The 21312-nt window shown below is 36.4% G+C and overlaps 5 protein-coding genes and 1 pseudogene across 6 annotated transcripts; 4 read left to right on the plus strand and 2 right to left on the minus strand.

Annotated features, from left to right (window-relative positions):
* The first annotated feature begins 1383 nt into the window (after positions 1–1383).
* On the plus strand, positions 1384–11437 carry LOC120175236 (peroxisomal membrane protein PMP22-like). Its single transcript, XM_039181906.1, has 8 exons — positions 1384–1399; positions 9699–9777; positions 9923–10021; positions 10147–10248; positions 10355–10430; positions 10705–10775; positions 10947–11032; positions 11220–11437. Exons 2-8 carry the CDS (start codon positions 9706–9708, stop codon positions 11269–11271), a joined length of 558 nt encoding a protein of 185 aa, XP_039037837.1. The 5' UTR covers positions 1384–1399; positions 9699–9705; the 3' UTR covers positions 11272–11437.
* On the plus strand, positions 4435–5821 carry LOC120175222 (putative receptor-like protein kinase At3g47110). Its single transcript, XM_039181890.1, has 2 exons — positions 4435–5697; positions 5744–5821. Exons 1-2 carry the CDS (start codon positions 4435–4437, stop codon positions 5819–5821), a joined length of 1341 nt encoding a protein of 446 aa, XP_039037821.1.
* Positions 5896–7072, plus strand: LOC120175234 (probable LRR receptor-like serine/threonine-protein kinase At3g47570). Its single transcript, XM_039181904.1, has 2 exons — positions 5896–6610; positions 6700–7072. The coding sequence occupies exons 1-2, from the start codon at positions 5974–5976 to the stop codon at positions 7050–7052; spliced, it is 990 nt and encodes a 329-aa protein (XP_039037835.1). The 5' UTR covers positions 5896–5973; the 3' UTR covers positions 7053–7072.
* A 2041-nt stretch (positions 11438–13478) lies between the features above and the next one.
* On the plus strand, positions 13479–14228 carry LOC120175235 (protein PROTON GRADIENT REGULATION 5, chloroplastic-like). The gene is made up of 2 exons (XM_039181905.1): positions 13479–13877; positions 14031–14228. The coding sequence occupies exons 1-2, from the start codon at positions 13503–13505 to the stop codon at positions 14133–14135; spliced, it is 480 nt and encodes a 159-aa protein (XP_039037836.1). The 5' UTR covers positions 13479–13502; the 3' UTR covers positions 14136–14228.
* Positions 14229–14302: 74 nt separating this feature from the next.
* On the minus strand, positions 14303–15416 carry LOC120175237 (annotated as a pseudogene).
* A 1517-nt stretch (positions 15417–16933) lies between these two features.
* On the minus strand, positions 16934–20193 carry LOC120175233. 2 transcript variants are annotated; one of them, XM_039181903.1, is made up of 4 exons: positions 20093–20193; positions 19805–19915; positions 17372–19216; positions 16934–17266 (listed from the first exon to the last, which is right to left on the minus strand). In XM_039181903.1, exons 3-4 carry the CDS (start codon positions 19088–19090, stop codon positions 17117–17119), a joined length of 1869 nt encoding a protein of 622 aa, XP_039037834.1. In that variant the 5' UTR covers positions 19091–19216; positions 19805–19915; positions 20093–20193; the 3' UTR covers positions 16934–17116. The 2 variants fall into 2 exon arrangements, with proteins under 2 accessions (XP_039037834.1, XP_039037832.1); XM_039181901.1 differs by lacking the exons at positions 19805–19915; positions 20093–20193 and having other exon boundaries at positions 17372–19341.
* Between the last annotated feature and the right edge of the window lie 1119 nt (positions 20194–21312).

Raw genomic sequence — 21312 nt, forward strand, 5'->3', positions numbered from 1 at the left:
TAAAAAAGGAGTCAATTTTTTTTTTTAGTTTGAGAAAAGATGAAACAAAGAAAAAAATGTGTTTTGTATCAATGGAGTGGGTCGGGCTGACTCGTCTCTAGACTCACAGACGACTTAATCCGTTACGTGATTCCCCCCCCCCCCCAAAAATATGTTTATATATGGATAAAACTGATTTATATTGGATATTAAAATTGATTGAAACAAAAATTATATATATATATATATATATATATATATTTAATCATTCGTATTTAATTAATTAATTAATTAATTAAAATCATGTACATTCACATCCCTAGAATTCAAATTCTAAATATTATTTAAGAAGCCTAACATATTATCCCGTTAGATCAAATTATAGTTAATGGGATAAGTCTTCCTTTTAACATGTTGTCATTGCCAAAAACACAAGCATTAATTCTAAGTCCCCACCCAAGAAAATGGCTCATAAATGAAAAAGAAATCTTAACTTCCCCTTTGAATAATGGGATTTTGCATTTTAGTTCCTCTTTAATTTTAAATGTCATATCAAGTCTCTTAAGTCTTTAATCAAGTGAAAACATTACACTTCTAGTCCCTCCTAAAATTATAGTATTTAATTTAAGCCATTTAAAAATAATTTTATAGTTTTGGCTCCTCCAAAATTTAGTTTTATCCCATCCCACCAACGGGCTTGACTTCGTCCTTTATATAGGCACATGGATTAGTATGATCGGTAAGGATTGGTAACCAAACCAAAATGGTACTTTAATACAGATTTTAATTATACGCTTTTTAAAGGTCAAATTAAATATTTACCATTTTATTAATTTGTATATAGTATTCTTTTATAGGGATCTTATTGCAATTTTACCCTTTTTGACGGGGTCGATTCCTCTAAGACTAAGTCCCGAGTCTCAAGCTTTATATATCAGCTTGACTAAGCTGGCAAGGTTTTAATCGAGTTTTTTTTTCTTATATCTTTTCATACCTAAACTTGACAGATTTTCCATTCTAGTTTTTCCAATGACATGTAGTCTGAGATCAAAAGAACTGTGATAGAAAGTTGTTAAATTCATTAACTAAAAGTTATTTTTGTTCTTTTTTTTTTATATAACTAATACCTTAACTTAATGACCACGCACTCACATTCTAGAGAAATAACCGCTCAAACTTGGATATGTCATAACCAAATCATAATAAACATAAAACCTAGGCAGGATATGTATGTCAAATTATTAAGAATAAAATACTAGATGCGAAAGCTTATCTAAATAATTAATTGATAGGTTGAAGTTCTTGCATTTTTGTTGTTGTTGTGATCTTCTAAGAAGATAAGTTTTCTCTTGCTGTGAAAACTCTATGATGAGATAAGAGTAATACAAGTTGACTTATTTATTTATTTATTTATTTTTTGGATAATTCAGATTTTATTACCCAATGTCAAAAAGATACAACCAATCAACCAATCAAGGGAAACGACAAAAGGAAAATCAATACAAAAGAGATTGGTTAGACAATATCCCAAGCATTACAAAGCTTTAGATTAGTACTATCAAGTCTATTTATGTTAGTTCCCCTTAGTCTAATTCCAACGACTTCTTTGACATCTTTGAGCAAACCTTCAACCGTTCTATGACGTCCTAGGAAGACCCTCTGATTTCTTTCCTGCCATAGAAAATAGATGCAAGCAGTCCAAGAAATTTTCAAAATGGTGATAAGGAGAGACTTCCCTTTCCATGAAGAAGAAGCCCTTGAAACCATACCATCCCATTTATTGGGGACTACTATCTCTTCATATAGAATAAAATTAGGTCAATTTACTAAGCATTTATAATTATGTCCCTCATTAAATTATAAATACAACTTAAGGTATATATACTTATAATTTCATTATATTTTAATATCTATATATGACACATGTAACATAATTGGTCACTTAATTTTGTATCATACTTTATGATAATAACATTGTACACTATACATGTATTCCCACAATTATAGATTTTTATCTAACGGGATCCTTTGAAAATAACAACATTCTCTTGTTTTTTTTGGATGAATATTGAATTTCGTTATAACAAAGAAAGCAGAGAACTACTACAACTAAAACAATCCAATTAACCCAATAATTTTAGAAACTTAAATTTAATTATTTAACTTGTAAAGTTGATATAAAATTATATCTAAATTGATGATGAAATAATGTTATTTATAAATGTATAAATACTTATTAACAACTTACATAAATTTTAACATTTTAACGATAAAATTTATAACAATTGTATTATCTATTAAGAAAATTGTTTCATGCATATGTAAAATTTAAACTCCATAATTATATTTATTTGAATTCGTATTATATCAACTTATAATAATATCAATGACTCAAAATTTATTTTTGAAAACAATAGAATGTTAGATTAATGGTTCTTAAAAAGGTAAATTGAATTGTATTCAAGTGATTAGAATTGTAATTTTTTTAAATTAATCATTGGTGTCTAATCTATTAATTGACTAATTTAGATCGAGTACAGTAGAGCCAATGACGACCCTCCCAACTCAATTTGCTCATTCGTAATCATCAGAGTTCGAATCTTTGACCTCGCTTAAGGGGTGCCTCGTCCCATTATAATTGTATTTTTGAAACCTAGTCTTAAAGTTGTAAAAGTGCATTCAAGGAACTTAAGGGCTCAATGGTTTTTCATAAACTTGGAAATCCAAAACTATGTTGATACATTTGGTTGGTACCGATACCATACCTAGAATATAGATACTAATAGAAATCGACACGATACATATAGAGTAAGAACCTCGGCAGCGAAGTATGGCGGCGCAAGTCAGGGTCTACCATCTCCTGCTGGAGGAAAAGGGCATCGAGACCCAGGAACCAAGCGACCAGGATGACATCCATCCCCTAGTTTCCGATGAGCTTCAAGAGGCATGAACATGATCATCATAAAAGTTAGGATCAAAGCCACAGCAACTGGTTTGGCAATAAGGAACATAGCGGTTTTCATTGTCGGAGAGTTCTAATGAGAGGAATTGGCGACGATGATTGAAGAAATTGGCATTCGTTTATATACAAATTTCCAAGCTGTTGGATCACCAACTTACCACTCAATTTCTCTAAATTTTATATTCAGGACTTAGTCAAGGTCTTGCCCTCTTCAAAAATGGTAATATTTCAGAATGATCCCTTTAAAAATTAGAATAAAGTATGAATTTCATCACTCCTATTTTGGTTACTAAAGTTTAAAAAAATTTAATTTACTAATTGAACTTTTGATTTGCTCCTATTTTGGTATAAGTTAATACAAAGGCAAGTTAGCAGCTTGACTAGATTTCGATGTTGAACATTTCTTAAAACCACGCATGTAGATGTTACCTTGGAGATTATTCTGGCTTAAATTTCGTGAACGAAGCCGTCTCAATTGTCCGAATTCACTTGGGATATTGCCTTTCAAACTGTCATTGAATAGGTTAGCCTCCCTTAGAAAGCTGTTGTAACATAAAATCTTCCTGCAGGCAGTCTCAAACTGATGACCCTTTGATGCTCCCAACCACATGGAATGCGAAGCCTTCCATGAAAGTAGATCGCCATTGGATCCACCAACAAGGTGATCCTTCAAATCTAGCAAAGCTGATGTGAACAATACAATTGATTTTCAACATAGATTTCAAATATTGATAAAAAAATAAGAAAAAATGAACTGCTAATGGTCGATGTAATCTTGTTCCATCAACGGTTATAAATTTATATAAGATGAGCGTTGATTATTTGCTTTCGAGTAATCTGACGTTGAATATATGTGAACCTCTGACGAAATTTTTCCTCCGCTCTGCTCTTTCTTTTCCCTGTCCCTCAGAATCTTGCTTGTAATCAGACTTGTTGCTAAACCTTCAAGAAAAAAAATCACAGCATATAATGGAGAAATCAAGCTTGAAAATCATTTGTATTGTTCACTTCAGCTTCTTGCTTTGCATTGTTGCAGTGATCACCTTGGTATCTACTTCCTTCAAACTTGGCATGGCGGCCATGGGGAACGAAACTGACAGACTAGCTTTGCTTGCTTTGAAGGATCAGCTTGTTGGTGGTCTACTTTCATGGAATGCTTCGCTCCATTTTTGCGAGTGGCAAGGCGTTCGATGTGGTCGGCGGCATCAAAGGGTCATCAGCATGAGCCTGCCTGCTATGAACCTTGGCGGCTCCATATCTCCATCCGTTGGGAATTTGAGCTTCCTAAGGGAGGTTAACCTATTCAATAACAGTTTGAAAGGCAATATCCCGAGTGAATTCGGACAATTGAGACGGCTTCGTTCTCTGAATTTAAGCCAGAATAATCTCCATGGTAACATCCCTATGGAACTTGGCAACTGCTCAAGCCTTGTTTTCTTAATTTAAGTTACAACAGCCTTTCTGGAGAAATTCCCTTTGGTTTGGGGGATAATATGAAGAATCTGATCAAACTCTCCGTTGCTAGAAATGATTTAGTTGGGGGAATTCCATCTTCTTTGGGAAACTTGTCATCATTGGACTATCTCAGACTTCAACATAACCATTTGGAAGGAGGTATACCCTATGCTTTAGGCAGATTATCGAGCTTGAAAATATTTTCCATTGCTGAAAATAACCTGTCCGGTATCATGCCTAGTTCCATCTACAATCTTTCCTCTTTGACACATGTTAGTATGGGTCGAAATAACTTATCTGGTGGTCTTGCACCTCAGCTCGGTTTCGTTTTTCCGAACCTTGTAACACTGTATCTTGCAGAAAACCAATTCAATGGAAGACTTCCGAGATCAGTCTCTAATGTCTCTGGTCTAAACCAGCTTGACATCAGCTCAAATGGCTTCAGTGGATTAGTTCCTGATGATCTTGGAAAGCTTCGAAATCTTCTGCTGTTCGATGTTCACGATAACGACCTTGGACTCGGGACAGCAGGAGACTTGGATTTTCTTGCTTCTCTAAGAAATTGCAGTGGATTGCAGTATTTGTTCATCCATGGGAATAGATTAGGAGGGAGGTTGCCAGACACCGTGGCAAATTTATCAGCACAGCTTGAAGCTCTTAAAATGGGAGGGAATCCGATTTCTGGAAGCATTCCTCAAGGAATTGGTAATCTTTACGGGCTTGAGGTTTTTTATTTCGGGGAAAGCTTGCTTACAGGGAAACTTCCTGTTTCCATTGGACAGCTTCAGAATCTTGGCCAGTTAGACATCTCTTTGAATCATTTATCAGGTGAAATTCCATCCTCCATTGGCAATCTTTCTCGATTGTTGTACCTTTACTTAAACGGTAACGATTTTGGGGGAAGGATTCCATCGACTCTCAGGGGATGCAAAGATATGGAGAAGATGGATCTTTCGCTAAATAAACTCGGTGGTACGATACCGGATCAGCTGGTTGCTGCTTTTCAAAGTTTGATTACTCTGAATTTGTCTTACAACTCTTTCAATGGTACCTTTCCATCAGATATTAGGAATTCAAAGAATCTCGTAGAGTTATATGTTGATAACAACAGTTTCTCAGGAGAAATTCCAGAGCAGTTTGGTGAGATTTCGGAACTAAAAATCTTGCACATGCAGGGAAACTACTTTCAAGGTAGCATTCCTCGATCTCTCGGCTCTTTACGAGGTCTCGAAATCTTAGATCTCTCTGGTAATAACTTGTCTGGACCAATACCGCTTGAACTTCAAAAGCTTCCATTTTTGGTGAATTTAAACCTTTCTTTCAATCAATTGGAGAGTGAAGTTCCAGAAGAAGGGGTTTTCAAGAATATCAGTGGATTCTCTATTATTGGGAATAAGGATCTTTGTGGGGGAATTCCTGAAATAGAGCTTTCGAAATGCTTCAGTAAGAAGGAAACCGAAAAACGAAATGGTTTCTCGAAGAAATCGATTGTCGTTATTATCATTAGCCTTTCGCTTGCCTTGGTTTCGGTTGCATTCATTGTCATCCTTTGCTGGCGAAAACAATCGCAAAAAGAAATGATTCCTCTGTCTTTGCGGCAGCAAGTTAGCCTCTTTCAAGTTTCGTACAAGGAACTTGTTGAAGCCACTAACGGGTTCTCAGCCTTGAACTTCCTTGGTAAGGGAAGTTTTGGGTCTGTCTATAAAGGGTTTCTTAATCAACAAGAAAACCCTGTCGCGGTCAAAATACTGAACCTTGAAAACCTCGGGGCTGTCAAGAGTTTCATAGCTGAATGCGAGGTTTTAAGAAATATTCGACATCGGAATTTAGTCAAGCTGATAACTTGTTGTTCAAGCATAAACTTCCAAGGCAATGATTTCAAGGCTATAGTTTTGGAATTCATGGCAAATGGAAGTTTAGAGAGTTGGCTTCATCATGATCACGGTGAAGGTCACTCACGTCAACTCGACTTTGCTGAAATGTTAAACATTGCTATAGATATGGCAAATGCAATAGATTACCTTCACCGCCATTGCCGAACACCGATTGTTCATCGGGATCTAAAGCCATCCAATGTCCTTCTCGATGATGACATGGTTGCACATGTCAGTGACTTCGGCATGGCTAAGCTCCTTTTTTGTACTGCAAGTGATCTGGACAACGAGCAAACAACTTCCTCGATCATCAAAGGAACGATCGGGTATCTCGCCCCAGGTCAATTTCATATCTTTTGTGCTCTTATTTTTGCCTTAGATATACTTTTTCTTGTGATGTATTCGTATTATGTAACCGTATCGTTTCAGAATGCGGCATGGGTGATCCAACATCCCCTGAAGGGGACATTTACAGCTATGGAATTATCATCTTGGAGATGATCACCGGAAAGAGGCCGACAGATGATATGTTCGAGGATGGGATAAGCCTTCATAGTTTATGTAAGATGGCATTACCGGAACAAGTGGAGGAGATCTTAGATTCTCGATTGCTTGAAGAAATCAATGAGCGAGGAGATCAGAACATGTTGGACTGTTTGGTTTGGTTCACCAATGTGGGAGTTGCATGCTCTGTCGAAGTTCCTGACAAGAGAATGAAGATTGAGGATGTTGTCGCTGAATTGGTTGCAATCAAGGCAAGACTGCATGGAATCCATGTTTAATTTAGAGTTGTCCGAGTGAAATAAAGCACCAATATGTCTGTGTTTGTAAAACTCAATTATTAGACTAATCTTACGTATGGTGCAATATCGTTTTACCATAATTAACATCTATAATTACAAATTCACTACCAATATTTGTTATTATCTTTTTTCATTGAGAATCTTTAACATTTAATTCAAATATGATCCATCAAACTAAGTTTAATAAGCAACCTTCAACATATATTATTTAAGACCACTAACACGAGAGAGCACCAACTTACCACTCAATTTCTCTAAATTTTATGTTCAGGACTTACTCAAGGTCTTGCCCTCTTCAAAAATGGTAATATTTCAGAATGACCCCTTTAAAAATAGAATAAAGTATGAATTTCATCACTCCTATTTTGGTTACTAAAGTTTAAAATTTTTTAATTTACTCATTGAACTTTTGATTTGCTCCTATTTTGGTAAGTTAATACAAAGGTAAGTTATCAGCTTGACTAGATTTCGATGTTGAACATTTCTTAAAACCTCGCATGGAGATGTTACCTTCGAGATTATTCTGGCTTAAATTTAGTGAACGAAGCCGTCTCAATTGTCCGAATTCACTCGGGATATTGCCTTTCAAACTGTTAGTGAATAGGTTAGCCTCCCTTAGAAAGCTGTTGTAACATAAAATCTTCCTGCAGGCAGTCTCAAACTGATGACCCTTTGATGCTCCCAACCACATGGAACACGAATCCTTCCATGAAAGTAGATCGCCATGAGATCCACCAACAAGCTGATCCTTCAAAGCAAGCAAAGCTAATGTGAACAATACAATTGATTTTCAACATAGATTTCTCCATTATTAGCTGGGGATTTTTGTTTGAAGGTTTAGCAACATATTCATGCTTTACTTCACTTGGACTAGTAGACTGGGTTGACTTCATTGAGTTGATGCTCGAGTTCGTTTATCCATTGTTGTGCATATATATAAATTTGATGCAGTCTTTGCCTTAATTGTATGCAACAGTGACAACATCATCAATCTTCAATTCTCTCGACAGGAACTTCAACAGAACATGCATGCAACACCCACATTAGTGAACCAAACCAAACAGCCCAACATGTTCTGACTTTGCTCATTGATTTGTTCAAGCAATCCAGAATCTAAAAATCTCCTCCATTTGCTCTGACAATGCCATCTTACATGAACTGTGAAGCCTTATCGCATCATCCAACAAATCATCTGTCGTCCTATTTATTGAGATCATCTCCAAGACAAGAAACCCGTTACCAGTGGAGGATCTTGGTAAAATAATTTAGGGGTCTACTTAAATTTTCAAAAAACAATTAAAAGTTGAAATTAAATTTTTTAAAAATATTGAGATTTAATGAGATCTTTCAAGAAAAAGGAGACTTTTAAAAATATTTGAAGAAATTAAAACTTAATAAGAATTTTTAAACTTTTAAAGGGATCAAATTAAAATTTTAAAAATAGGTTAATGGGATCAAATGCTACTTTTCTGAAGTTTTAGGGACCAGGGCTCTGTCTGACCCATTACCATTCTCCTTTGCCCATAACAGTAAATATTGACATGTTTAATTAAACAGTTTGTTTGTAATTTCTTGAAATTTAATGATTCGATTATAATCTTACTAATAATTGAGTGACCTACTATGTACTTTTTCCTAAAAGTAAGAAAAACGTGTACTTGAAAGACTTTGACCAAAGAGAACTGGTAGCCATGTCATTTTGTTGCAAAAGAAAAATTGAAATAAACGTTAATTTTTTAATTACGATTATGTTATTTTATTTGTATTTTGTAACAGTTGAGTCATTTTACATGTAGATGAATATGAGATTTAGACTTAAAACGAGTTTTATTCTGATTTGATTCTATTTGATCAGAGTTTTCTTATAAAATGTAAGTTTAAATCGGGTCTAGTTTGAGTTTAGGAAGAAAAATCTCGACCTGATTTGATTCGGGAATATTTTTTATATAATTAGGGATAATTGTAATAATACTCTTCTTTCTATATATTTTTTCCAATTAGATCCTTATTTTATCTAATGAAATGAGAATTTTTATATAAATTAGTGTGTTGAGTCTAGTGCGGGTGTATGTGCAGGTTTGTACCTTAAAAGTTGAATTCGCTTTAGGTCGAGTAGAGTCTTCTAAAACCCGAGTTGAGTCGAGTGACAGATGAAAAGAATATGATGTTCAGGTTAGGTCGACTAAAAACTCGTCTCGTGTTCATCCCTAATCGATTATAATAATCATATTACTCAATAGTAATCCGTTTCAATTTTAACAACATGGGGATTTATTTGTTACAATTGATCAATTGAATGATCTATTTGAAACGTTTTAAATTTTTATGATCTATTTATAAACTTACTAATAATTGAGTGGCATGTGTTGCATTATATCCTAAGAAAACAATGAGGGAGGGAGGAACGTGTACATCAGGGACTTTGACCAAAGAGGATTGGTAGACATCGGCAAGTGAAAACCAGACTCCAAATACTCTTAACAACCAAAAACACCCAAGCGGTCGTTTTTAGAACAGATCCCCTTCCATCCTCGTACATCGTCTGTCCTTTCCTATAATCCCAGAAACTCCATTAACACTAAAAGATCAAACAGTCACTCGTCAACTTTCTTGTCACCCTCTGGAATTCACCATGTCTGATATTGTCCAAGAAGCATGGAGAAAATATCTTATTCAACTTCAAGCTCACCCTCTCAGAACCAAGGTAATAAAATCAACATGTTTTTTTTTTATATTCTCTCATTTTGATCAATACCCATGTTTTCAAAATGATTACTTTATTGAATTCTCGCTTCGATTTGTGCTTCCCATCAATGGGATCTTGTTTGATTTGTTCATTGATTGTGCAGGCAATCACAGCCGGGTGTTTAGCTGGTTGCAGTGATTTGATAGCTCAAAAGATTTCTGGGGTCAAAAGGCTTCAGTTGAGAAGATTGCTTCTGATCATGGTATGGGTTGACTATTTTTTTTTTTGCATTTATTGCTCTCTCTGTGTTTGAACTTTGGATCATACTCTCAAGTTTCCTGTTTGGATGCCAAGAAAATTGAAAGAAAAATTGGATTCCCTTTGCAGCTTTATGGGTTTGCATATTCAGGACCATTTGGGCACTTCCTTCATAAAGTGATGGATATCATCTTCAGGGGAAAGAAAGGCAATAAAACTGTTGCAAAGAAGGTAAGAAAACACATGATTTTCATATTGGCTTTCACTTCCAATTCCCAGGTTTTCTTTCACTGTTTAGTTCTTGGAAAATTTGAATTTTGATTTTTGATTGTTCAAGGTGTTGTTGGAACAATTGACTTCTTCTCCTTGGAACAACTTCTTCTTCATGATGTATTATGGACTAGTGGTTGAAGGTATGCATGTTCGTCTTCTTGAAGTACTTGTATTCGACGCTGATCTCCAAGTAACATAGAGTTGTGATATTATTGGTATTATGATTTCCGTTGTTGTTCTTGTTGTATCAGCAATGTCGAAATGCTTCGGGTTTGGCCTTTGATCCAAGTTTAATATTGAATTGCAGTAATCCGAATCAGATTAACATTCATAGATATAAACATACTACATAAGTGGAATGCTGAATGAATGCAATTCTGTTTTTGTAAATAACATTGTGCTGTTGTTTTTCAGGAAGGCCATTGGGTTTAGTCAGAAGTAAAGTTAGAAAGGATTACCCGAATATTCAATTGACTGCATGGAAGGTATGTCAACAGAAACGATGCACGATATACGGTTATGTAGCTATTGTACTCAAACTCGGGACGAGTATATTCGATTTTTCCCGATGTTTTCCATAGGTTTGAAAGATCATACTGTTGTACCCCATGTTAAAATAGAGTCCGGTAACATAGCTATATGTCTACAACTTGCAGTTTTGGCCTATAGTTGGCTGGATAAACTACCAGTACATGCCTCTGCAGTTCCGAGTTCTGTTCCACAGTTTTGTAGCCTCCTGCTGGTGAGCCCTTCATCCGTCGTTCCCGTATTCTATTCCTTTCGTTTGTTGCGTTGAAGTGAATTTCGGAGACAGATTTGTGTTCGACATATGTATATTTCTGTATGATTAAGGGATTTGTCCTCGTATCGATGTTCGTATAGCATACATAGACATGTTGCTAATGCTTTTGTTGTATGCTAACTTTCAGGGCCATCTTCCTCAACCTGAAAGCAAGATCCAGTGCAATTAAGGCGGCGTAGCGAAAGGCTTCTCCTTATGCAAATCTCTCCTACCCATCTCAAGAACTTTCTTGTTTGTTTGGAGGGAAAATTCTCCCATTGTTAAAGATTTGGCTTGCAACACTTTTCTGTCGAGGTTTTCGACATTGTCCAATTCTAAACTAGGTTTGATGTTGTGGTTGTTTTAGTCTATTTGATTAGAAGGATGATTTCGGGTTTTTATATAAACAAGATCATCGTTCGGTATACGAAAAAATTGCAATCTTCCAACAAATCTGTAATGAGATTCTAAAGTGAAATCCCACCTTGATTTAATTAGTTTGTTTAAAAAAATTCAATTGAATCCAATGTGTGGTTTTAGCACCAAATTAAAGAAAACAAATCAAAATTTAAAATCAATGATTGCGAAACATCATGTGAGGACTCATCTTTTCATGGTGGACACTGATCAATGGAGGAGGAACATGATGATAGGAATATCTGACAAATCATCAATTTGGCTTACTCTACAAATGTGATAATTTGTAAAGCAAATCTTATAAAAACAGAGAGAAAGAGAGGATAGTGGGTGATTGCTTAAGAGGTTGCTAACCATGATTTCAACATTGAACTTGCATTTCACTCCAAAAACAAACAAATCATTCTCTCTCTCTCTCTTTTCAAATACATTTTGTATTTCAGTTCAGAACCGCCATTGTTGAAGCTTTAAACACTCTGGATGCTTGAGTTTTGAGGATATAATCGAGGGAGAAGAATTGGGTGGTTTTCGTTTTGATCCAAACTGTCGAGTTTCGAGAGAGCTTCACCAGATTTGTAGGAGATACTTCTCAGAATATACAAGTAAGCCATTGTTTCTTTTATGTCGAAAGAATTATGAATCACTCCACTGCAATCCATGTGTTCGTATAAGTGCCCGTGTTATATATCTATCTATATATATATATAGAATATGCAAATCGTTGGATGAGTGAAAATAGACAGTTGAGATTGCCGGTAGGATAAACTCATATTATCATGTTCAAGGTTGATCATCACTTGTATGAATTCGGCTCTGTTGAATACTACATTAAGGTAATCTTCCAACATTGTCTGCTATTACCTTATTTCGAGATCAACTATGACCAATCCTAAACCGACTCTGCTGCCATCCTAAATTTGAATATATCATATATGTATAGGTTTATGTATGTGTTTATGCGTATGAAAGAATTTGAGGTCATTTCACAATGTATGCTATACCTGAACAAAATGTTTGAACAATTCATCTTTCTGGTTTTTGTTTCAACAGTCGTCAGCATCCAAACCGTTTACCTACCTGTCAATATCGACTCCTCTGCTGTCCCAAGGAGTGTTTCTATCACATGGGCTATCGCCATATACCCTGCAAATGATAAGGGAAACCTTTTGAAGATTTCAGCACTAATGGAGGATTTGTCTCTTTTGGTATCTTCGTTTTTCTTTGTTGAAACACTCGGTATTGCATATTAACATGCTGGTCTGAGTAACATGGCATAATCTTAAATTACATGCGACACTCACACCATGTAAAGGTAAACAACTTTCTTAAATTATTGTTTTCATATTTGGAATTTTAAGAACTGGAGCTTTAAATGTCCTCCTCCTGGCAATTTTGTTCCACAGTGCACCAGAGGCTTCATTCAAAGAAGGACGAGAAGGCGAATGGACAGTTTGGTTCAGGTATTGAGCTCGGTTCATGATCATACTGCATACGTATAACCATCAGACACCTACATATCCGGACATGAACACTTTTAAAAAATGTCGATCTATAATTAGGGTTCATAGTACATATCGATATATGTTAACACACACCCTACATGATCCTCTAAATATACAAAAAATAGAAAAATACTTGAATATTAGATGTTATAATATTTAATTGAGTAATTAAATTATAATTTTTTAAGAGAAAAATAGTGATTCATTTGTAACCCAATTAATAATCAAATCTCCTAAAAATTATTTTACCTTAAAATAAATATGGTGGAGTGGAATCTAAGTTTGACGGTGAGGATCGTCGTATGAACAATCCAACGGATACCATTATGTCATCCAAAGAAGAACCACTAGAATTCGAGATCCGGATTTTCCCGGAAAATGGTGGACGGTTAATCACAAAAGCAGTAACCAAAACACATACGCCAATCTCACCTTCCAAAGCCACTAGTATATGTGTGGCCACCAAATGCTTCAATGGCTCTCTTTCCTCCACACACCGCCAAACCCTAAAAATGAATATATCTATCGCTTCGAATAAACAAGAAAATACCACTCACAAGCTGCTGAGCAACAAAGAAAAGAAGAAAACCAGTGTTTCATATCAGAGCTACAAGAGAGCTTCGACTATGTCGTCTATGGCGGTCTCCACAGTCGGGTTTAAGGGAGGTTTGGGGAGTTCGTTTAATGGAGGTAAAGACCACGCCATGTTGGCTAAATCGGTTCCCAACGTTGTTCGCGTGGGAAAGGCGGTTAGAGCTCAGCCGGTGATGAAGAACGTTAACGAAGGGAAAGGGTTGTTCGCGCCGCTCGTGGTGGTTACCCGCCAGATTGTTGGCAAGAAGAGGTTCAATCAGCTTAGAGGAAAAGCCATTGCCTTGCATTCTCAGGTACGGTTTACACTTACGTTCCTGTTACATGAAATTTTTGGATAAAATAGAAAAATTAAATTTTAACATTGAAACGCATGCATGAACTGTGAGATTCGACTTAAGAATTGTGATAATTTTATTAAATTATTCATTTTTTTTAATGATTTTCAGGTAATTAATGAGTTCTGCAAAGCAATAGGAGCTGACGGTAAACAAAGGCAAGGCTTGATTCGTCTGGCTAAGAAGAATGGAGAAAGGCTTGGATTCCTCGCATGATTATATGACCGTACACGTGTACTTTTGTCTTTGATTATTATTACAGATGTTTCAAGTTCATGTAGTTTTATGTCAAGAACATCCTTCACTCTAGTTTGTATTATAGTATTCCAGACAATCGAACAAATTCATCGATGAAGGTAACAAGTTATCCGAATTCGGTTCAGTTAAGGAATTTTTAGATTTCAAACTATGATTCAGAGAAGCAAAATCTCTAAACAATGGCATTGGCTGCACTTGCAATCCTTGGCCATAGATCAGCGCACTCCTTTCCGATCGGATCAGACCGGTTATGGCAGAGCCTTTCATTTCTCCCTTTGGATTCACAATGACATCGGCATTATCTGCAATTGAAACAAGATTCGAAACACAAACTTAGAACGGCAGAGCATCAGAAAAGCTGCATCTATTGAACATATACTTGAAAGCAAACACAGGGCTCGAATGGAACAGCTGAATGCTCCAAGAACGCAATGCATATACGATAACAGTGGCACTCGGTTTTCCAAACTAGTATGTAGGTAGGGCTCAAATGGAGCAGATGCAAGCGTCAAAAGCTCAATGCATCTGCAACGATGAACACACTTGATTTTCCAGACTAGTAACTGTATCAACTATTGGAGATTGCAGTCGATACACAACTATTGTCTGGAATAAGATAGACGGGAAATTCCCGGAATAATATAGTTATGCTGCTCATAGGAAGCATCACACGAGACGAGATTAACATCTACATCTCAACACCCTTTAACGAAAAACCTCTTATCTTCAGCAAACAGTCCAAACGTCACTCATCAATTCCATACCTATAGCGTCTACAATTTTACTAGACCTCAGTCCTAGACTAGCTATGAACATTCAAATTTCAGATGCTTAAGACCGATCTCGACCAACATAAATTGATAGTTATGCTGCTCCATCAAACGAGAGAAACATATACATCGTGACACCCTTTAATGACAAACATCTATCTTCAGCAAACAGTCTAAATACCACTCGTCAATTCCATACCATCCTTTCGGCGCCAGGGCTTGCGCTGCCTCAAGATGACGGCAGGCAAAACCTTCTTCCTCAGATCAGGCTTCACTTTCTTGACAGTAGCCATCACCGTGTCTCCAACACAAGCCGATGGCAAGCGGTTAAGGCGGCCCTTGATTCCTTTCACCGATATGATGTAGATGTATTTAGCACCGGTATTATCGGCACAGTTCACGGTGGCTGCCACCGGTAAACCCAGTGACATCCTAAACTTGTTTCCAGCTGATCTTCCGCGTCCTAGTCGGAAAATGGAAAGAGAAGTAAAGATCAAAACTTTTTCAGGTATCAAACAGCTTATGAAAAATAAAAAACAACCCATTTTTCTCGGGAAACAAACGCATGGGTTCCGAGAATGGTCTAAACTCACCTCGCTTCTACATTTTCGACGGCCGAAGAGAAACAATGAGTGAAAGGTAGGGTTTTCCGAGGAATATATACGGCTTTTCTACGTAATTGTTGAAGATGATGATGATGAGCTTCAAGCTCTAGACCTTCCCCTACTTTGCTAGTTGGGGCCTGGGAATTGAGCTTCCAGAATGAATTTGACGATTATTTCAAGAAGCTTAATGGCCAAGTGCTAAACAATGTTTTTTTATCGAGTAAGAAGTTGTTTATTTACTTCAGAATGATTAAGTGCTGGATGATTTAAATGTTGAATGATTCAAAGTCTGGATGAATTAGCATTTAATGTGACATGATGTTTGTTTACTTGCTCTAAATCATTCAGAATGTACTTCTGTGCTGAACCATTCAGCACTGTTTTGCTGAATCAATCAGCACTGAATCATTCAGAGGTACAAAACAAACGCGTTGAATACTGAATGGTTCAGCATTCAGTACTGAATGGTTCCATTAAGAGGTAAACAAACATCCCCTAAGTGTCTATATTTTTTTAAGTCATCCAAGTGTTTAATGTGTATAACGTTATAAACGTAGCATTTTAGTTGTTTGATCCATCAATGATGTTAGTTTTTTTTGTTAAGTGACCTTTATCACAACCTAATAATAAAAATTTTATATAAAATTTTAAAAAATAAAATTATATATTTTTAAAAAAGAGAACACATAAATTTTGAAATAACCCTACACTTTGAAAACCTTCATTTTAACTCCTAAACCCACGTCAACCGCTGTCATTTGCCGTCGAAGAAGTTCCACTCGACCTCCCCTCCCCTCGGCAACCAAAATCCTATGAAATCCGGATTGATTGACTACCGATTGACGATAAATCGACGTTTTAAATCCCGCGAACCCTAGGATGAAAATCGTGATTCCGACAGTGAATCGACGACATATAACTAGGATGATGACAATGACTATGGCGGTGGAGGCGGTCATGGTCAAAGAGGACGGCGACAGCGAATTAAGGTTAGAGTTTGGCAATATAAGAAAAGTTAGGGTGTATAATAATATTTTTAATATTTTTTAAAAGAATAATTTTAAAATTATGAAGTTACGATACATGTCACTTAATTGGAAAAACTAATGATGTTGATGGCTTAGTCACATAAAATACTAACGTTTATAATGTTAAGCGCCTGGATGATCCAAAAAATATAAACACTTTTTTGACACAAAAGATATAGTTTGTATACATTAAACCTTTGAAGAAAAATGACAGGATAGAGGCAAAATATTCATACCTACAGTAATTTGATTCGAGCATAAAGACCCTGTAATTTTAGTCTGACACGATACGATATGATAAAAATATACAAATTAATACGAACAATGTATACGGTATACAAATATACAATCACTCCATCCAAAATTTATGCATTGGATCAAAATGTGCAAAATACATTGTACCATTGTTTATGAGGAATCAAAGCCTAGGTAACGTAACAATCTTCAACAACAGTCAACAAAACATGAAAAAATAACAATCTCGAGTTCTACCTAAATCTCAATATTGTAAGGGGCCGGTTACGACTACAATCGCGCTACCTCGACTGCTGTACATTTTTCGTATGGATGTATGCCACTGCTATCGACAAGGACTGTAGAGCTGAGAGTGTAGGTTGAAAATGAATGAAATACAGGCCATCATGAACATTTGATATGCTCAATGTCGGCCAACTTTGCTGGGAACCCTGAAACATGGAAGTCCGGAAACGGTCATCGCTGTGATTATGATACCATATAGTTTGTGTTTACAATACCATGATCTAAGGGGAAGCAGGGACACTGGTTTGTACCTGAATGAAAAAATCGAATGACTTGCAGGCCACGGATGTTTCACTTGGAGACGAGACTCCTTTATTTGATCTGCCTTTAAGTACCGTCAGCGGACATCCCAAGTCCCAGCCACCACAGTCGCAATGTCCACCAGACCTCCATCTTTCGATAAGGCTCGAGGGGCCGCAGTTTCGGATTCTTGGACCACCATGAATACCTGCTGGAACTATAATGCCCATACTTGTTGAGCAACCACCGGTATCACGAGAACAAGCAGAACGAACAAGGGTTTCCGTAGGGTCAACCTTTTGCTTAATCCCTGTTTTCCTGAGAAAGTTTAAGCCCCAACCTCCGAGTTCCGAATGAGGATTTTCGGGGAAATGATGGTTCGAGACAATAGCAAGCAATTCAGAATTCGATGGAAGTTGTTCCTCTAAAAGATCTGTGTCATCTAGTGCATCAGAATTGTTGAGCGTATCATGGCATGGATCCGAAGAAGAGCCTTCGATCAAGGAAACTGATCGACGAAATCTAGACATTGTTCCCTGCTTGGACAAAGGACCACTCTTGAATATTTGTGACACCTTTCTCGTTAGACCCTTATTCTTCCTGTGGTTATGGCTCGAAGTTTGCAGATCCGGACTAAAAGTTCTGTTGCCACCGAACAAAACAAACTCCGTCTCCATGATGTTAGAATCTTGGGGGCCGATGGAGAAAGAAGTAGATACCTTCATCTTACCAACAAGATGTAGCTCGTTATCACTAGTCCCATGTTCCATACGGCTACCCTTGCTGGAACGGAACAAGTACGTATAGCCCGGACCTTTATTCCGAACTGACCCCTCCTTCGAGAGGTTAGCTACATATACCTCTCCCTGATTATCCAAGGAGAAAACAAAATACGGAATCCCACCCTTCCATGTGCATTGAAGCATTCCCTGCGAAATCGTTGAAGAAGTAGAAGAAAAGGACTGATCGGAGCATGTCGAGTTCGAACTTGACACCGAAACAAGCCTTTTCTGCACAGTTTCAGATCCATATTTACGAGTATTTGATACCGGTGCTTCACTTCCGAGCTTATTGGAGGAATAATTCATGAAAACACCAGGAGAGCTTGTGAAATCGTAACTTATTGTTGATCCTTTAACATCATTCGAACTCGGATCAACATCCAATGCACCAAACTTCTTTAACAACGGGCTCTTCAATATAGTTGCCATACTCCTGCTGCCCATTATAGAACCTACGACCCATGGATCCACCGGACCAATGACGACATTACTGGTCTCAGCATCGAGTGGACAGTCGAAAACAAACCTGCCAAAATCGCTTGCATCTTCATCTGGGATTTTAGTTGGATTCAGTCCATCGGCTAAAATACCAGTGTTTAGAGAGCTCAAATTCACAGAGATGTTGCATTGAGCTGCTTTTGCTGCATTGATCTGAATCAAATCCAGGCAACGACAAAGATATTTCTCGTCTAGAGTGACGACATGCCTCGGAATCTTACTACTTATGCCGGAAATACTCCGTCGGAATGAATCCTTTATAAGACTCTTTCCACCTTGTAAGCTTTTAACACTCGATATCGAAGCATGCCATGGATTTACCTTTCTCACCAGCTTCTTCAACTTCAGTTCGGAATATCCCATTCCATTATCTCCCGAGATATCCTTGTTTCGTGATGAATCCTCGTTCCCCTTGTTATCTTTCAGGCCGGTAACAAAGGCTTTCTCCATCTTCTTCCTCCAATCAAATACGGTGCCTAGCGACGGGCATGACTGATCACCATTTTTCTGTCTCGATGTGGGTGATTCCGTGCTATATGAGGCTCCAACTATTCGGATTCGTAACTCACAAGAAATCTGAAGAAAAACACAAATGATTACATCGATACAGAACCGAAAACAGGAAGAAAATACAAACGTAAACAAAGTCATGACTCATGCATGACCAATTCTTACTGCAACTAGAAGTACAAGAACAAATATCCTACAGATCGAAACATAGCGTATCGAACACGAATCGTGTTTGTATATGTACATAAACTGTATGAAATAATGAACAAGAGATACAATAACAAATATCCTACGTTCCAAGCAAATGCCAATCAAAGGTAAGTTAGTTAGCAATCAAAATCAGTGGCATACAGAACATTTTTGCTCCAAAATAATCTATGTTACTCCGACTCTTCCTTATTCCTAAACCATCCGCACCCTACACACTCTAACATTCGAATATACACGAAAAACGAAACATACTCGCATAGAACACACACAGAACAATTAATCAACATACATAACCAAAATCAAAAGGCTTGATTTTTAATTCTCATGTCCATGAATCTCACAGTACAAACACAAAGAAATCAAATTGAAGATCACATCTCATCAGTTTCACCATAAAAGACCCCAGAAAGTTGGCTGGAAATTCAAGCCACGAAAAGACCTTACCCTCAAAGCAGCAAGGAGATGAATCCCAAACCAGATTGATGAGAAGAATTCTTATGAACTCGATTACCTTGATTTGCAGAAAAGGTTGGAGCCTTTAGACCAGTAACTCAGCTGCACATAAAAACACGTTGAATCAAAGAAAATCAAACACTGAACCCCAGAAAATTTCAGTATCGAACACAAAGTTAAAGAACTAGAGAAAACCAACATCAAAAATAGAAAATAAAGAGGAAAGTTGCAGACTTTTATGAATAGAATATGTGAAAAGATTCACTTTTTTTCTCTTACCTCCAGAGAAAAGGATCCAAGAAAAAAATATCAACCACCCCAATTCCACTACACAAGAAATAAGATTTCCAGTAAAGGGGGAAAACACAGTCATCACCTGTTAACCCCGTGTTTAATCCGAGTGAAGAAACGAGCATTGACTAATATAATGAAAGAATGAACAGAGACGAGTTTGTTTTTTTGTCAGAAGAAGCCAAGTGTTGTACTAGGTTCCAAAAAACACTGTTTTGGTTTGATTTGCTGTTAACCGTTATGATATTAATATAAATACCAAAATTAATAATGTAAAGACGACATAAATATATGAATGCGGATTAAGACGGGAGAAAGAAATGGTGTTGTGAGGCACGTTTTGTTGTTGAATTTTTGGTTTCCATGTTCATGTCTCCTCCATGGTTTTCAACTCTCTAGGAGTAGACCCCACTTTGCTATATGGAAATATTACACTCAAAGTCACTTAATTATGTTTGATAAATATATAAGTTAATTTTCTTCTAAAAGTTACAAATAGGCCATTCATATCAGACATGAATATTGATATGATATAATATCAGGTTTAGTTCTTAAATTTTAGGCTTAAGGGTCACATTTGCCTCTGTAGTAGATCCAATTTATGATTTTCGTCTCTATCATATTTTCATATAAATTTATCCCTCAAAGTTGTTTAATTGTATCATTCTATACCTTAGCTCTAACTTAAACCCTAAGTTAAGGTTTAGGGTTTATATGTTATAGGGATAGAGTTTAGGGTTTAGATATTATGGTGTTATGGTTTAGGGTTTAGAAGTTATAGGGTTTAGGGTTTAGGTTTATAATTTAGGGTTTAGATTATAGGGTATAGAATGATGCAATTGAATAACTTCGAGGGTCAAATTAATACGAAAGTGATAAATTGAGTCCGCTACAGGGGTAAAACTTACCCTTTTACCTGAAATTTATATAGCATGAGTCATCATTTGAGATAAATTAATAAATTTAATCCTTCATATTAAACAAATATTTTTTTATATTTATTCTTCAATTAATTTACCCGTTCTTCTCTTAGAAATGTTACATTACCTTTTTATTATTTTTGTATAATAACAGTTTAACAGTAATTTGTTATTATTTTATAATGTGCTATAATTATTCAATTGCTACTTTGCTTTGATGGACACTTGATCTGATAATATTATAAAAATATTAAATAAATAAAAATTTTAAATATAAAACTTTAAATT

Source organism: Hibiscus syriacus, unplaced genomic scaffold, assembly GCF_006381635.1.
Source record: "Hibiscus syriacus cultivar Baekdansim isolate YM2019G1 unplaced genomic scaffold, ASM638163v2 tig00112159_pilon, whole genome shotgun sequence".
Classification (NCBI taxonomy): Eukaryota; Viridiplantae; Streptophyta; class Magnoliopsida; order Malvales; family Malvaceae; genus Hibiscus; species Hibiscus syriacus.

Excerpts from the sequence above, each read along its gene's own strand:
- LOC120175236 (XM_039181906.1), top strand. The coding sequence starts at position 9,706 with ATGTCTGATATTGTCCAAGAAGCATGGAGAAAATATCTTATTCAACTT. Across the intron at positions 9,778-9,922 it reads CTCACCCTCTCAGAACCAAG|GCAATCACAGCCGGGTGTTT; the intron begins GTAATAAAATCA and ends TTGATTGTGCAG. Across the intron at positions 10,249-10,354 it reads ATAAAACTGTTGCAAAGAAG|GTGTTGTTGGAACAATTGAC; the intron begins GTAAGAAAACAC and ends TGATTGTTCAAG.
- LOC120175235 (XM_039181905.1), top strand. The coding sequence starts at position 13,503 with ATGAATATATCTATCGCTTCGAATAAACAAGAAAATACCACTCACAAG. Across the intron at positions 13,878-14,030 it reads CCATTGCCTTGCATTCTCAG|GTAATTAATGAGTTCTGCAA; the intron begins GTACGGTTTACA and ends AATGATTTTCAG.
- LOC120175233 (XM_039181901.1), bottom strand. The coding sequence starts at position 19,291 with ATGACTTTGTTTACGTTTGTATTTTCTTCCTGTTTTCGGTTCTGTATC. Across the intron at positions 17,267-17,371 it reads CATTCGATTTTTTCATTCAG|GGTTCCCAGCAAAGTTGGCC; the intron begins GTACAAACCAGT and ends TCCATGTTTCAG.
- LOC120175222 (XM_039181890.1), top strand. The coding sequence starts at position 4,435 with ATGAAGAATCTGATCAAACTCTCCGTTGCTAGAAATGATTTAGTTGGG. Across the intron at positions 5,698-5,743 it reads TTCAAAAGCTTCCATTTTTG|AAGAAGGGGTTTTCAAGAAT; the intron begins GTGAATTTAAAC and ends GTGAAGTTCCAG.
- LOC120175234 (XM_039181904.1), top strand. The coding sequence starts at position 5,974 with ATGATTCCTCTGTCTTTGCGGCAGCAAGTTAGCCTCTTTCAAGTTTCG. Across the intron at positions 6,611-6,699 it reads GATCGGGTATCTCGCCCCAG|AATGCGGCATGGGTGATCCA; the intron begins GTCAATTTCATA and ends GTATCGTTTCAG.